This window comes from Protomyctophum bolini (genome assembly GCF_963924005.1).
Source record: "Protomyctophum bolini genome assembly, chromosome: 10".
NCBI lineage: Eukaryota > Metazoa > Chordata > Actinopteri > Myctophiformes > Myctophidae > Protomyctophum > Protomyctophum bolini.
In genome coordinates this window covers 2,857,874-2,872,500 of record NC_137871.1, presented here as the reverse complement: position 1 = coordinate 2,872,500, position 14,627 = coordinate 2,857,874, and the positions used below count along the sequence as shown (strand labels likewise).

Genomic DNA, 14,627 nt, shown 5'->3' with positions numbered 1-14,627 from the left:
TCTCCGTTCTGTGTAGGCAACTCACAGTTTCCATGTGAATCCTGAGACAGTCGGATGATTCTCACTGTTCTATTATAGCTGCTGAGTTTACTTTTTTATCATTGCTGCCAGGCAGAGAAACGATGTATCTCAATAATTCAGAAGGAGCGAGTACATTCTCCGACACCGGCAATCAGACGCGGCACTGGCAGGGGCAGCACCTGCCCGGGAAGGGGATTAGTGGAGTTCCGCGGCAGTGTTGGTTCATTTTGTGGCCGACGCCGTAACTGCCGATATCAGCCGCGGCTCCCGATATGCGCTGCCAGTTAAAAATCACAGTCTTCCCTGTGAGGTTAGGGTTTGGGTGTCAGCGTCACTGTTTAAAACTCACCCGTGGCACCCGAAACAGCTGTGTCTTCCCTGTGAGGTTAGGGTCTGGGGTAGGGTGTCGGACGGCTGCCGCTGGTGCCAGAAAATGTGCTCCCTCTCTCTCTCTCTCTCTCTCTCTCTCTCACACATAATTGAAACCTATATGTTTTTTGTAAATTAATGTCCTAATTCCTCATTCTACAGTCTCACCCAAAAGTAACCAAAATATCTGATCTACAAGCTTTTGATCTCATATTTTTTTCTACTCGAATTCTGAAAAGTAACAGTTTTGGACGTAAGAGGTTTCCACCTCACAGCAACAATATTATACCTACTTGTGTTATGTATTTCAGGATCAATTATCTGTTAATAAACTGATTTGCTGTTTCAAATATGCAATGAATAAATACCGCTTGCTTTCATTTTGTTCTTTAATTTTTCATTTAAAAAACAAACAAACAAACCAAAAAACATTCTGATTCATGATATAAATCAATTTAGTGTCATGCTGTTTATGAAGTTTAATACATATATTATAGTCGTTATTCATTGCACATGAACAGCGGAAGCCTTTTTTATGAAAGTTGTTATTAATGTCACATCAAATCCTTATTGCATTATTTATTGTATTCCTTTATTCCAGACCAGTGTGTGGAGTCCTGTCTGCAGGTGAAGATCAGTTCTCCAGCCACGACTGTTTCTATTAAACAGGAAGCTGAAGACCACCTTAAACAGGAACCTGAAGACCACCTTAAACAGGAACCTGAAGACCACCTTGATCTCAGTAAGTTTAAATTAGTTAGTCTTTATTTGTTTTATTGGTGAAAGTGGGTCGGTACTGAGGGTGTAAAGATGAACCGATATGACCCAGTTATCGATTTTAGCATTAACAATGTGACTACATTGATCATATTATGAATGGGACGACGGTTCAGCAGTAAAAGTATGAATAGGTTCACTGAAGCTTTGCAGTTAATTCTACTTCTAACCTGCTGGAGAAAACTCACTGACCTAACATTCAGCTCGTCTCACATCTTCTATGCGAATGCTACAATGTAAACAAACGGCACCATCATCAAAGTTCAATTTAGGAAAATGTGGCCATAGAGTAATCTGTTGATACTTTTTCCAGCCACTACTCCGCACTGAGGTACAAGATTCAAATCTTTTATAGAATCACTTTTTTCCTAGACTTTCTGCACATTACTGTGTGTAAAGAGGAGGTTCCATCTGAAGTGGAGAGGAGCTGCAGTCTGGTCCAGGAGGAAGCACAACCTCCACAGATTAAAGATGAAGAAGATGAGCTACTTCAAAGACCAGAAGAGGCTGGTGGGTCAATGACTGTTTTCAAATATGCAATAAACAATACTGCTTAAAGAAATACTTTTACATTTTGATTAGGGCTGTCAAATGATTAAACATTTTAACCAGATTAATCTCAGTTTAACAATATATTAATCACGATTAATCAGCATTCAAACTATGTCCAAGATTATGCCATGTTTTACAAGCTCACGATACCACACATTGAGCAGCTTGTACAACGGGTATTTGTGTTACTTTTTGACTTATTTTTCAATATAATTTTCACCTGATGTTTACATACTTAGTGTAGCTTTATAGACGGATAGATCTTTATGGTCATTGCTTGCATACAAATAAACACACTGTAATAAATAATTCCCAAAGTGCAATAGTGCTAGTGCAACGTAATAGTGCAGTTCAGCAATGCAAAGTCCAAAGTTCAATGCATAGTACAGTACACTGACTGTATAATACTATAGAGGATGGTCGGGGAGGGGGGGGGGGGGGGGGCAGGTTGTTCATTCAGCAGCCTGACAGCCTGTCGTAACACTTACAGTGCTAGCATGCATTGACAAATTATATAATTCACCCCAGCATTTTTCCATGTTCAGTTCTTATCTTGAAATGCCACATTTCCAAACTTCCAGTGTTGATCATATACGAGGAAGTTAGACGATGCGTGGTCAGGTCTTGTATATCAAACGGAGCTAACCCAGTGCAGTGGAATGCTTCCCATCGTCGGCTCTGTGCCGTGGAATAAACCTTGTTTTGACCAAAAATGCCATCTGGGACAAGGAAAAGTAGATACAGGCGATTGAAAGAAACAGAGATAGAATGGGTGTTTATGGTGACGACGATCCAAGATGGGCGACCCAGTGTTATGACAAAAACAACTAGCAACCCAATGCTAACGTGAGTAGCATTATGACTTGATTAATTGAAAGCGCTATAAAAGCACAATTTGCCATTGATCTATGGCAATGGAATTGAGGTAAGCATTGATTAATAAGACTTTCATTGACGGAGATCTATGGCAATGGCGTGGTAAGTGTTTCACTTATACTGCCACCTGCTGGACGCAGAGCCAACCTCAGACTGCCATTTCAATGCAGCACACGCTGGACCCACATCCTGTTTTGGGCGTCCATGTTTAATGCTAAATAAATAGCGTCAATGCTAGCGAGCTAAAATGAAGCCATCCTTGCTCTAGAAAGCGCCAATGTTTCCATCTAGACCACTGGATAATCAGTAAAGACCGTTTTATCCAAACCACGGAGAGCTCAGTAGATTTCGAGTTATTCAGCTTTTTAGTCCGCCTGTGGACGGCAGCGTGGTTGCGCAACCTGGTCTAGGATCGCTAAAGAAAGAAAGGCCAAGTCAAAAAAAGAATTAAAAAAAAAAAAATCAGCGATCCGGTTTGATATCAATAATAAAGCTTATCAGACGGAACATTACCCCAGAAGCAGTTGCTAGTTGGATTCCTTCTGACGGAACGTTCCGCCACGAGCAGCTAATTGGTTAAGTGGTGCAGCCACTCCAAGGCACAGCAATGTGTGTCCCTGACTTCCTGGCTGTGTCTGTCTCTGGTCGCCTTCACACCAGAAAGCTTTACTGCGATTAAAATGAATCTGCTGCACATTGTCGGAAAGTGCGTTTCGTTTGGCGAGGGGTTTCGCTTAGTTAATCGCATTTGATTTAGTTTCGGTGCAGGTGGGAATGCAATCCGCAGCAAATAAAGGAAATTAAGCTAAACACAGTTGGAGATGGAGAAGGGGTATTCATTTTACGCAGCGCAAAGATGTCCCGTTTAACCTCATAGACGTGGGCAAATAAGGAGAGTAGGAGACTGAAGCCCTCATTGAAATATGAGGACGAGTATATTAATCAATTGCTTAAGGAAACACAAACACTGTAGTGTACATAATATTTAGTCCGTCTTTGCGTAAACATGGAGTGTTGTCACTGCAGTGCTGTCACTGTGTGGGGAGCTAGTGGGAACTTTCTGCATGTCGATAAACTTGTAAACGTAGGTCGGATACATTTTGTGCTGATGTCTGCGCTGTGCCTCCACATGCCCAAAAGAACAGTGCATGCACACACACACACACACACACGCACACACACATGCGCGTGTGCACACAAGAGTGAGAGAGACGTCTAGTCCCCGACACCCGTTACTAGGGCTGACCCCAAAAAATCGATTAATCGACGTTCAATCGATACGCACGGGAATCGATTTTAAAATTTTGAATCGAATAGTCAATAAAAGAAAAGCGTCCGCTTTTAATCCACGAGACGTCCCCATTTGGTCCGCGAGCCATGCTTGCGCCTCGCAGCACCTCGCAACGCGAGCGCAAAGATGTCCCGTTTAACCTCATAGACGTGGGCAAATAAGGAGAGTAGGAGACTGAAGCCCTCATTGAAATATGAGGACGAGTATATTAATCAATTGCTTAAGGAAACACAAACACTGTAGTGTACATAATATTTAGTCCGTCTTTGCGTAAACATGGAGTGTTGTCACTGCAGTGCTGTCACTGTGTGGGGAGCTAGTGGGAACTTTCTGCATGTCGATAAACTTGTAAACGTAGGTCGGATACATTTTGTGCTGATGTCTGCGCTGTGCCTCCACATGCCCAAAAGAGCAGTGCATGCACACACACACACACACACGCACGCACACATGCGCGTGTGCACACAAGAGTGAGAGAGACGTCTAGTCCCTGACACCCGTTACTAGGGCTGACCCAAAAAAAACGATAAATCGACGTTCAATCGATACGCACGGGAATCGATTTTAAAATTTTGAATCGAATAGTCATTAAAAGAAAAGCGTCCGCTTTTGGTCCACGAGACGTCCCCATTTGGTCCGCGAGCCATGCTTGCGCCTCGCAGCACCTCGCAACGCCTCCTCTTTCCCCCGCGTTAACAACAAGGAAGTCAACTGAACAAGTGCAGCTGCAGTCCCAGGAGCCAGGAAAAATAAATCGAAAGTGTGGTTACATTTTAAAATACCCTATTTGAATAAAGGTTGTAGGCTACACGAGAGTGAAAATGACCGCTGGGAAAATCCCTAATTGAGAGTGTAGGCAAGCGCACCACAGCTCAGTGGACATTAAATATAGGCTACCATGTTTGATAAGTCATATAAAAACATTAATTACACCCAAATGAAAATATAAACTTCACAGATTATAGATCACTTGGAATTATAACAATCTGTTGAGTATTGCCTGAATAATGCCACTATAAAATCCCAACTTTTATCGATGCGCCGCCGCCATTGCGCTGAGAACCTTGTGGAGCCTGGCGGTGTACATTATACTTGTGAGGACCTGCTTGGATTCACATGGTGAGTGCGCTCAGTGCGCGCACCGAAAATTCAAAGATCTGCAATATCATGCGCTGCGTTGTGCATATTGGCTGAGTATAATGGCACAAATGAAACTAGGCCTATAGATTTATTTTGGCGATGCAGAGAATTGATTTTGCCGTTGCCAGCGATATCTTTTTTTTTTTCTTGTCTGAAGACTGACCTGTTCCATCACTGTGAACTCCCATACAGCAGAGCAGCTCCTACAGACCCAGACCAAAACACCTTTTCTCTTTGGCATTTAATTGCACCTGATCATATTATTGTAATTATGTAGCCTATATTATTTGCCTGTGTTTTTTTCTTTTAATTATGCTTTTTTTTGTGCGCCGATGGTGATGTTCCACTTGTTTCAGCCTGTAGGCCTACAGCACTTTGGTCAGCTTTTATTGTTTTAAATGTGCTATATAAATAAAGTTTGATTTAGGCCTATATTGGAGCAGGTGCTGGCAAATAACTAATTACTGTAATGCCATGCAGTGAAGTTGTGCAAATGTCAACTCAATTAGCAAGCGGAGCTGCTCTCATGCACTCTGCACTGCAGTCTGCAGCACAATGACTGCAGATCTCTTCTTAAAGTTTACTTATTATGGTTTACTTTCAACCATAAACCATAATATGATTGACAAACCTTGGATTATAATTATTCTATTCATCGACCAACAGCGCATGCAGCATGACTAAAATGGGATTTCACTAGTGGCATTATTCAGGCAATACTCAACAGATTGTTATAATTCCAAGTGATCTATAATCTGAAGTTTATATATATTTTTCCCATACACACACACTCACAGTCACATTAACTTTATGATCAATCAAATCAACCGTGGTTGATTTTATTTCTGACAAGTGTCTTGAAGAGTTCATTCATGTTACCGTTCGTTTACAATTGACAGAGGAGTTTGGATTATATATATTTTTATTTGATGGAGAGGTAATGCCTGTTTCAGGTGCTGTTTAATTGTTAAATAAAAGACCAATCCAATATGCGCTCCTCTCTATCTTCTGCAGCTATATCGCTGTTTTATTTTAAGCCCAAATTCATTGTGCGTCAGCGTCACTGCTCGTCTCGTCTCGCCCCCCCCCCCCACCCAGTTTATAAGGCCGCAGTCACACCTTTGAGACAGCCGTCTTATCAATGTTTTATGGTTTCATCTGTCTTGTCGTTTGTCGCATCAATTGACCACAATGCTTTGCGTAATCTGGGCGGTGCGTGGGCGGTACGAGGACATGCGGAAACAGATCCACGTGTTCGTGTTGCCTGTTGTTGTCCTTACGCTGTTAGCCGCGGGACACAGTAGCTAGTAGCTTGTTGGTTGTGTCAACGTGTTTGTGGTGACAAAATGTTTTTTTGGAGGAGAAAGAGGGCTCTTGTCCTGGCGATGTTGGTGGCGAGGAGAAAGAGGGAAAGGGAGACGCGCCAGAGAGAGCTTAGCAACGACTCCATTATTTTTAATAAAGCGCATCCATTTTACCACAACACACGACTTTATTGCTACATTTCAGGCTGTTAGCCATGGGGCACCTGGGCGCACGGCTCTCTCCTATCTGCAGTCAGACCGTTCAGCGTTACTTCAGGAGAGGAGACGACAGATGCCAGTGGACACCTCGATGTTATTAAAAAAAATGAGAGAAAAAAAAGGGGGGGAATCATAACATTTCATGCCCAAAATGATTGTTTGCGAGCAGTAGCATTTTCAGAAATATAAGTCATGGCTACGACTCTTTCATAATCTCCAGTCCAATGCGCACTGCCCATGCGAACTGAAAACATGTTCATTCATATTAACAGTTTTATTTTATTTTAACAACCAAATCATATGATTTTGAATCATATGAATCATATGAATCAAAATTTCTGCTGAGACAGTATTTGACATTTTAATATAGTCGCGTAGTTTCAGCGATGAACGATGCACACCGAACGTTAAGCAGCTGAACCCTGAAACACAGCAGCAGCTCAATGACGAAGCTCCGTCTTTTTAAGCTCTTTTTAAGCCCTGTTTTTTAACCACTGCAGACAGCATATGGATTTTAAGGTTCGGATACACAGTTTTACTGATGTGCTTTTTAACTGGATTGCCGACATTCGGACTGTCAGCCCTGGCCTGTTGCTAGTTTTACAGCTAGCCTGTTGCTAGTTTGACAGCTGCAGCTGCTAGCTGTCACAGCCGTGGCACGTTAAACAAGCGACTTTTTCAGTTTATAAGTAGCTCCGGTCCATTCTGTCAATGCAGGGTGTGCGTGTGTACACGATAAATATCTAGTACATTTGATCATAACACAGGGCAGAATCATATACCGGTAAGCATTAGGAGTGAAAATGCATGCACCTTGAATTATAACGTTTGTTTTAATTTTCTGTTCGGCCACGACGGGCAGGGATTATATTTTCCTGTTGAATTGCTTACTGGAACAGACCAAACTACTTTACTTAAATTAATACGAAAGTGCATAGGCTTTCCTCTTCCGTGTCTGCACTATGCAGAAAAAAAACAACAGACTCAGAGTGTGAAAAGACCGCCCAGTGCAGCGTAACAAACGGACCTTCTCTCCTATTGGTTGGCGGGTAAACCCAACCCTTTTTGTCTTGTGTCTGGTGCCGCCTTGTTCTTCAGCTTGTGGACTACAGAATGTTGCGTGAATGTTTTGTGTCTTGTGTCTTGCCCCCCCCCCCCCCATGAAACACGTTTGTCTGATGAAACCACGTGACTCCCATTAGAAATGCATTGGGAGCTGTCTTGTCTGATGCTTTTGATCAGACAACCATAAGACGGCTGTCTCAAAGGTGTGACTGCGGCCTAAGATGCCCCACAACTTTTGTAAAAAGCCTTAACCCCCCCGTTGGGTTTTGAAGCGTTGACGTTCGAAACAAATGTATCAATCATGATCGATCATCAAATACGTGATCGAAGGTCAGCCCTACCCGTTACCCTAATTTTACGTCCTAAGTATTATTTTAACAACATAGATTTCACTGTGTAGTTTATGAATGGAACACATTGATGAAGTTCCCTAGCTGCGCTACCAATTGCTGTGGATGACAGTACAGTGTGAAGGAAAACCGCAGCAAATTAAATATGCACAAATCCCAACTTCTCCGACCATTTGCATCGAGTCTACCGAAGTATTAGGTGTGAATGTGACCTCCGAAAGTGTCACTGTTGCGCAGCATAACACAGACACATTTGAATTATTTTATTTGGATCTGCAAAAGAGGCGTAATACAATAGACCCAAACACTGATCAGAATTAGGTTATACATTATATGGTCCAACCATATATAGCCAGAGTTGGGGTCCGTTACTCATAAAAGTAAGGCACTACATATTACATATTACTTTTGAAAAAAGTAATGCCTTACATTACTTTATTACTCCCTGGAGAAAGTAACTAGTTACATTACTCGTTACATTACTTTTGCGTTACTCCATAAAATCGCCTGAGATGCATTGTCAAATAATTTGCACTGAACTGCCACACAACAATATAATATTTAGTTTGGGGTCTGTGAGGCCAAATCTCATCAAATGGTGGTCCATGGCTAAAATGCAGAATACATACTGGACCTTGATATGAAAATGGTTGAAAACCACTGTACCACGTGGTTCTAGGCAAATATTAACTTTCCCAACAATATATTCAAATAAAATAATGAGACTGAGATAAATCAGTAGACTATAATTATGTTCACAGTGCTTTAGGATCCCTTTCTTTATGATGTGGAGTCCCCTGCTCCATTGCTCATTAAATGTAGTTTTTCATTTCGGCATATTTGGTTTATTTATCTCTACATTAACTAACTAGTGATTGTGAGAGCACACGTTCTACAACAAACAAACGGACCCTCCCATTGGCAGTGTTGCCAGGTTTTATAAGAGAAACAAGCAGCCATGTCTATGAAAACAGCCCAAAAGAAGCCTGACTGGGCTATCATAAAACAAGCCCAAAGTCGCTTGTAATAAGCGGACATGGCAACACCCCAACGCCTGCTCTGTCTCTGTGACAGTGGGGAGACTGGGAGCTTTCTGTGCAGTGGAAAAGTGCTACGGAGATTTTAATACAGAGACGACTTAAATGACAGTTATGACACAAGCACTGTAGGCTATATCACAAAAAAACGGACAATGATGTGTCCGGCCAGAGGTTGAGTTGGGAGGAGGAAAGGTGGGTCTAAAACCGGACGTCTGGCCACCCTACGAGTCCACGACAGTAACGAAAAATGCTGTGCTGCTGATGATCTGACACCGGTTTGACATGTTCTAGTCCGTACTGCGTACTGCGTTGCCAGCGCACCATTAGTGTTCATGTTCAACTCATCTCCGTTGTGTGCATTATTCTCTAAAGCAACACTGCTGAAAGCAGCCACATGACGCAAGTAGCGAGTAACGGCAGCGCTAAAGCGACCAGTAACTGTAGTGTGATTATTAATTTTGGAGGAGTAGTGTCGTTATATTACTCGCTACCGACCAAAGTAGTGTCGTTACAGTAACGATATTTTCCGTTACTCGTTACACCCAACTCTGTATATAGCTGCTGCACATGCTTAACACACAGGGAAAAGAAGAAAAAATAAATATATATATATATATATATATATATATATATATAGCACATTGACATACTATTACTTGACACTACTAGACAGGATGTTTGTTTTGGGTTTTTTAAGCCACCTAGGGATAAATGAACGCCTTCTCCAGACAGACAGACTAGACTGCCCATAGTAGCTGAGACAGAACAGTATTTAGCCAGGTTTTTTGCATTTGTTTTTAGCAATCCACCCAATTGCAGACCCCTGAGCACAAGTTTATGGACATGGCCCAGACTTCCAAATACAAGGACAATAAGTTGACCGTTATATCCCAAGGCCATAATACGTTCCACCAGAAGCTGATATTTCATAAGTTTGGATGTAAAACAAGTGTCCATATACAAATCAAATGGGCAGCCTATTTCAAATATAGTGACAGTTTTTCTAATTTAATTGATGAACACAATATCTGGGGTAGTTGGAATATTTTGTAGTGAATTGACATGCATGTCATTGTGATCAAACCAGTCTATTTTTACAGTGCTGTGTTTATACATTCTTGTTGTCCTGTCCTGTACTCCTCTGATCTTGTCTGAGACCAGGTCCACCAGACGGTCATGTCTTTTATAGTGGCTGCAACCATTTAAGATGTGTGCGAGTGTTTCTTTGTCATGTGGTACTGGATGTAGGATGCAGTGTGGGTCGTGTGCTGATGGGTACCAGGTTGCCAAGTTGAACTTGGTCGGCTGTAAACAGGCTTTAATAGTGAAAATGAGAATGTCCTCACCTATGGTGTTATTTGACAGTACAGAGTGTGATAATGAGTGGTTTGCAAAGGGAAGAAGAGCCAGTTTTCCCTGCAGCCTCAGACTGGTCCAGTGTTGTGCACTTTCTGTTCGCTTCATTCCTAGAATGGTGGCTCTTGCGGTCGCGGATTTGATTGACAGTTCATGGTGCGCACCGTCCTGCTCGTAGGTCGCACATGCACGGACACGCGGATCTACAGTATGATGATGCTGTTGTTGAGTGCAGCAGTTGTTGTATCAGGCGCCACCCACTTTAACTGTAATCCTGATCGCTGGCATAGATCATTAAGATCCATCCAGTCGGACCGCACACCGAATCCAGCGGCTTTAATGTCCAATTTACCATTTCGCCTTAGTCTTGAATCCAAGGAACTGCGTCTCATTCTCCAGCGCGGGTGGTATTTTACGTCGCTGCATGTGTTGAATGAGTGACTCACAAGCCATTTCCCTGACCGTGGGGTCGTCGCTGTTGAGCATATTTATAAGGTGACTGGTTCTGGTGGCGGTGTAAACCCATTCAATATTCGGTACACCCAGACCACCATCTCTGATGGGCTGAAACAGTATGGCACGGTTGGAGTGAGTATTGAGATAGAACCAGCCCCTCACCAAGCGCACTGCCTTGTTATTCAGTTCTGTAAGGGTGTTCTGTGGCAAATGTATTTTGGAAAATATGTTAAATTTTGGCGAGTGCCAATTCTCTGATTGCCTGCAATTTCATTCGGATAGGGAGGGGGGAGGAGTCGATCAAGTCCAGTCTGTCAGAGTAGTCATCATACAGTTCTCTGACTTGCTCTTCCCAGTCGCCTGCAACATTAAATTTATGCCCCAGGTATTGATACGTTTCATGTCTTGAATACACTCTGATGGGTTTTTGCATTAGTGAAAAGGATGGGGGCTTGTCGGTTTTAGATTTGTACCACTGATTACCACCGCTGCGCCTTTCATAAAACGCAGCACATTTGGTTTGTTTAGCCTCCAACCTGGACCACAGCAGAAACTCCTCAGTACGGGAGAGCATAGCTAGAATTACGTTATCTTGATGTGACGCAATATGCACATCATCAGCGTACCCCTGGACTGGTTTTGGTGATCTTATTCCTTCAGGTGCGCAATGGCACATCCATTTGAGCCAGCGATTAATTGCAAGGATATAATTCACCGCACTCCAGGGACACCCTGTTTTAATACCTATACCAAGCTTGATTGGATCAGTATTCCCACATATAACCTGGATGTAGGATTTTTCATAGACATTCGTTACTATATCTATGTACAGTTGTGGCAGCTGGATTTCACTGAGAGCATAAATCATAACATTATGAGGCAATGTGACGAATGGATCATGGAAATCTAAGAAAACAGAATAGAACACACACACACAGTACAGTACTACAGCACGAGTCCAGTACAGCGCCACTCGGTTCAGACGGGTCTGATTTGTATTTAACAAAATAAAACTTAAAACATTCTGGTTCATAATGTATATCAATTTAGTCTGGTTCAGTTTATAACACATGAACAACCTTATTATTAAAGTTGTTACTAATGTCACATCATAGTCCTTAGTAGTATTTATTGTATTCCTTCATTCCAGACCAGTGTGTGGAGTCCAGTCTGCAGGTGACGATCAGTTCTGCAGCCACGACTTTTTATATTAAACAGGGACCTGAAGACCACCTTAAACAGGAACCTGAAGACCACCTGGATCATAGTAAGTTTAAATCACTCTGTCTTTATTTGTTTTATTGGTGAAAGTGGGTCGGTACTGAGAGTGTATGAATCAGTTATCAATTTTAGCCTAATGTGAATGCGTTGATGCATTGACCCCTGCTTTGATCAAAATGTATTATGAATGGGACGACAGTTCGGCTGTAAAAGTAATAATGGCTTCACATAAGCTTTGCAGTTAATTCTACTTCAGTACCAGTAAGACGCCTGAGGGCGAGAAGCGACATCAGGTTGCGTGCACACATCCGCCTGGGTGACAGCAGACTGCTGGGTGAGCGCTGGCGCTTTGGAATGGTGGGTCAGTTCAACATATCTGCCTTGGTGACAGCATGGAAATGCGCGATTCCATAGTTCACAACTAACCTGCTAGAGAAGACCTAACATTCAACTCGTCTCACATCTTCAGTCAGCGCACCATCAATGTTCAATTTTGGAAAATGTGGCCAAAAATGTATCTGTTGATACTTTTTCCAGCCACTACTCTGCATTGAGGTACAAGATTCAAACCTTGTATGGATAGAGTCTCTTTGTATTTTTTCATAGACTTTCTGCACGTCCCTGTGTGTGAAGAGGAGGTGCCACCTGAAGAGGAGAGGAGCTCCAGTCAGGTCCAGGAGGAACCACAACCTCCACAGATTAAAGAGGAACAAGAGGAGCTACATCAAAGACCAGAAGAGGCTGGTGGGTCAAGGACTGTTGACATTTTTCAAATAGACAAAACAAATACTGCTTAAATAAATACTTTTTGAGTAGGGCTGTCAAGCGATTAAACATTTTAGTCAGATGCATCTCAGTTTAAAAATGTATTAATCACGATTAATCAGCATTCAAACTATGTCCAAGATTATGCCATGTTTTACAAACTCACTATGCCACACGTTTTGAGCAGCTTGTAGATTGGCTATTTGTGTTACTTTTTTACTTTTCTTTCCCTTTGAACAAAAAAAACATTATACAATTTATTTTCACCTGATGTTCACATCAGGATGGGGTCAATTATATTAGCACTTGAACAACTAGTGACTCCTTTATACTAAACTAGACATGTTAAAGTTGATTTGAATATGTAGTATAATGAAAGGTCTTCTGGTGATTTCCACAGAGCACCACAGGGAGAGGTCTACAGTATCTAGAGAGATGGCCTCCAAAAGACATTCAACGTTGTCAGAGGAACAGCCAGAGATGGACCAGAGAAATGGACTGTTTAGTACAACCTGGATGCAACCTGTAGTAAAATTGTACAAGATGGGTATGTAGTGTTTTATTTACTATGGTTTAAACCTGTAGTAAAGTTTAATACAATTTACAATTTAGGAATTTAGCAGACACTCTTAATCCAGAGTGATTTACAGTAACCAAGAACAAAACATGGTAATACATCAAATACATAAAAATGTGATCTAAGTTATGTAAGTTGAGCCTTTGCAGAGGCTAGGGCAAGTGCTAAGGCTACAGACAGTGCTATAGACTAAGATGGAGTCTGAAGTGGTGGGTTTTCAGGTTACTGCGGAAGATCTGCAGTTCTGATTGCAATGGGATGTGCATTCCATAGTTTTTCTTTTTAGATATATTTGGGGCTTTTCTGCCTTTATTGATAGATTTACAGTAGTTAGACAGGGAACGGGAAGGGAGATTTGATTTGATTTATTTGATATATTCATGATACAATTCATAGCAGTACAGAACCATCAGGATTGCACAAAAAGTCTGAGGACTTATTTCCATTGTGATCCAAAATAAATAAATAGTTACAGCATATGATAAGAAGAACATGTGTACTAACATTTCAATACTAATGACATTTACAACCGGCCATCATAGATCAATTAAACAAAAGACAATAAATAGATATAAATAGAACTGCACTCTGTCGAGTGCATACTTGCTTGTTGCACACTAGTAGGTCATAAATGGCCTACTAGTGCTCAAGTGCTACAAACTGTCAATTCTCAGTAATGACTACTTGCGCCTGATACGGCAGTGGTGCCAGAATGAAACAATGGTAAATATTTGTATACACTTCAGAAACATAATGTTGTAATGAATACGTAAGTGACGACTTTGGATGGTGACGTTTATGTCAATCAGTGCCTCCTAAGACTAAAACATATCGTCATTACGTCGCCATCGAAAACCAATTACACTCTGGCATTTGGTCCTTTAATCCACATATTTCTTACGTCATCATTGAGAGCTATACATATATAAAATGTGTATAGGTAATTTGTAAGTTGATTAGCGGTATACTGTGGTTACTTTGCGCCGTACGCAGTCCCAGCCAACCCACCACTTTTGATGCGTATGCACCGTCCCAGCAAACTGTGCCTGATACGCAGTGGTGCACATATTTCTTACATCATCATTGAGAGCTAGATATACATATACACACCATGTAATATGGTCCCAGCAAATCAGGCACAATTTGGCGGGTTGGCTGGGACGGTGCATACGAGCCTGGCGAAACTATTACTTGCGCGCTCTGCTTGCGCAAGTAAATAGATAAATACAGCACTATACTAACTTGCCC

General features: G+C 41.8%; 1 protein-coding gene across 1 annotated transcript in view; it reads left to right on the top strand.

Moving 5' to 3' along the window:
• LOC308322845 (uncharacterized protein) overlaps positions 1-13,357 on the top strand; it is a gene marked incomplete at its 3' end in the record, with an annotated part of 15,973 nt that extends 2,616 nt beyond the window's left edge. Inside the window, exons 2-6 of the mRNA XM_080774335.1 lie at positions 992-1,132; positions 1,540-1,677; positions 11,967-12,083; positions 12,644-12,781; positions 13,203-13,357. Of these exons, the coding sequence (XP_080630461.1) occupies positions 992-1,132; positions 1,540-1,677; positions 11,967-12,083; positions 12,644-12,781; positions 13,203-13,357 (689 nt within the window). The remainder of the gene's footprint in view (positions 1-991; positions 1,133-1,539; positions 1,678-11,966; positions 12,084-12,643; positions 12,782-13,202) is intronic.
• Positions 13,358-14,627: the final 1,270 nt, after the last annotated feature.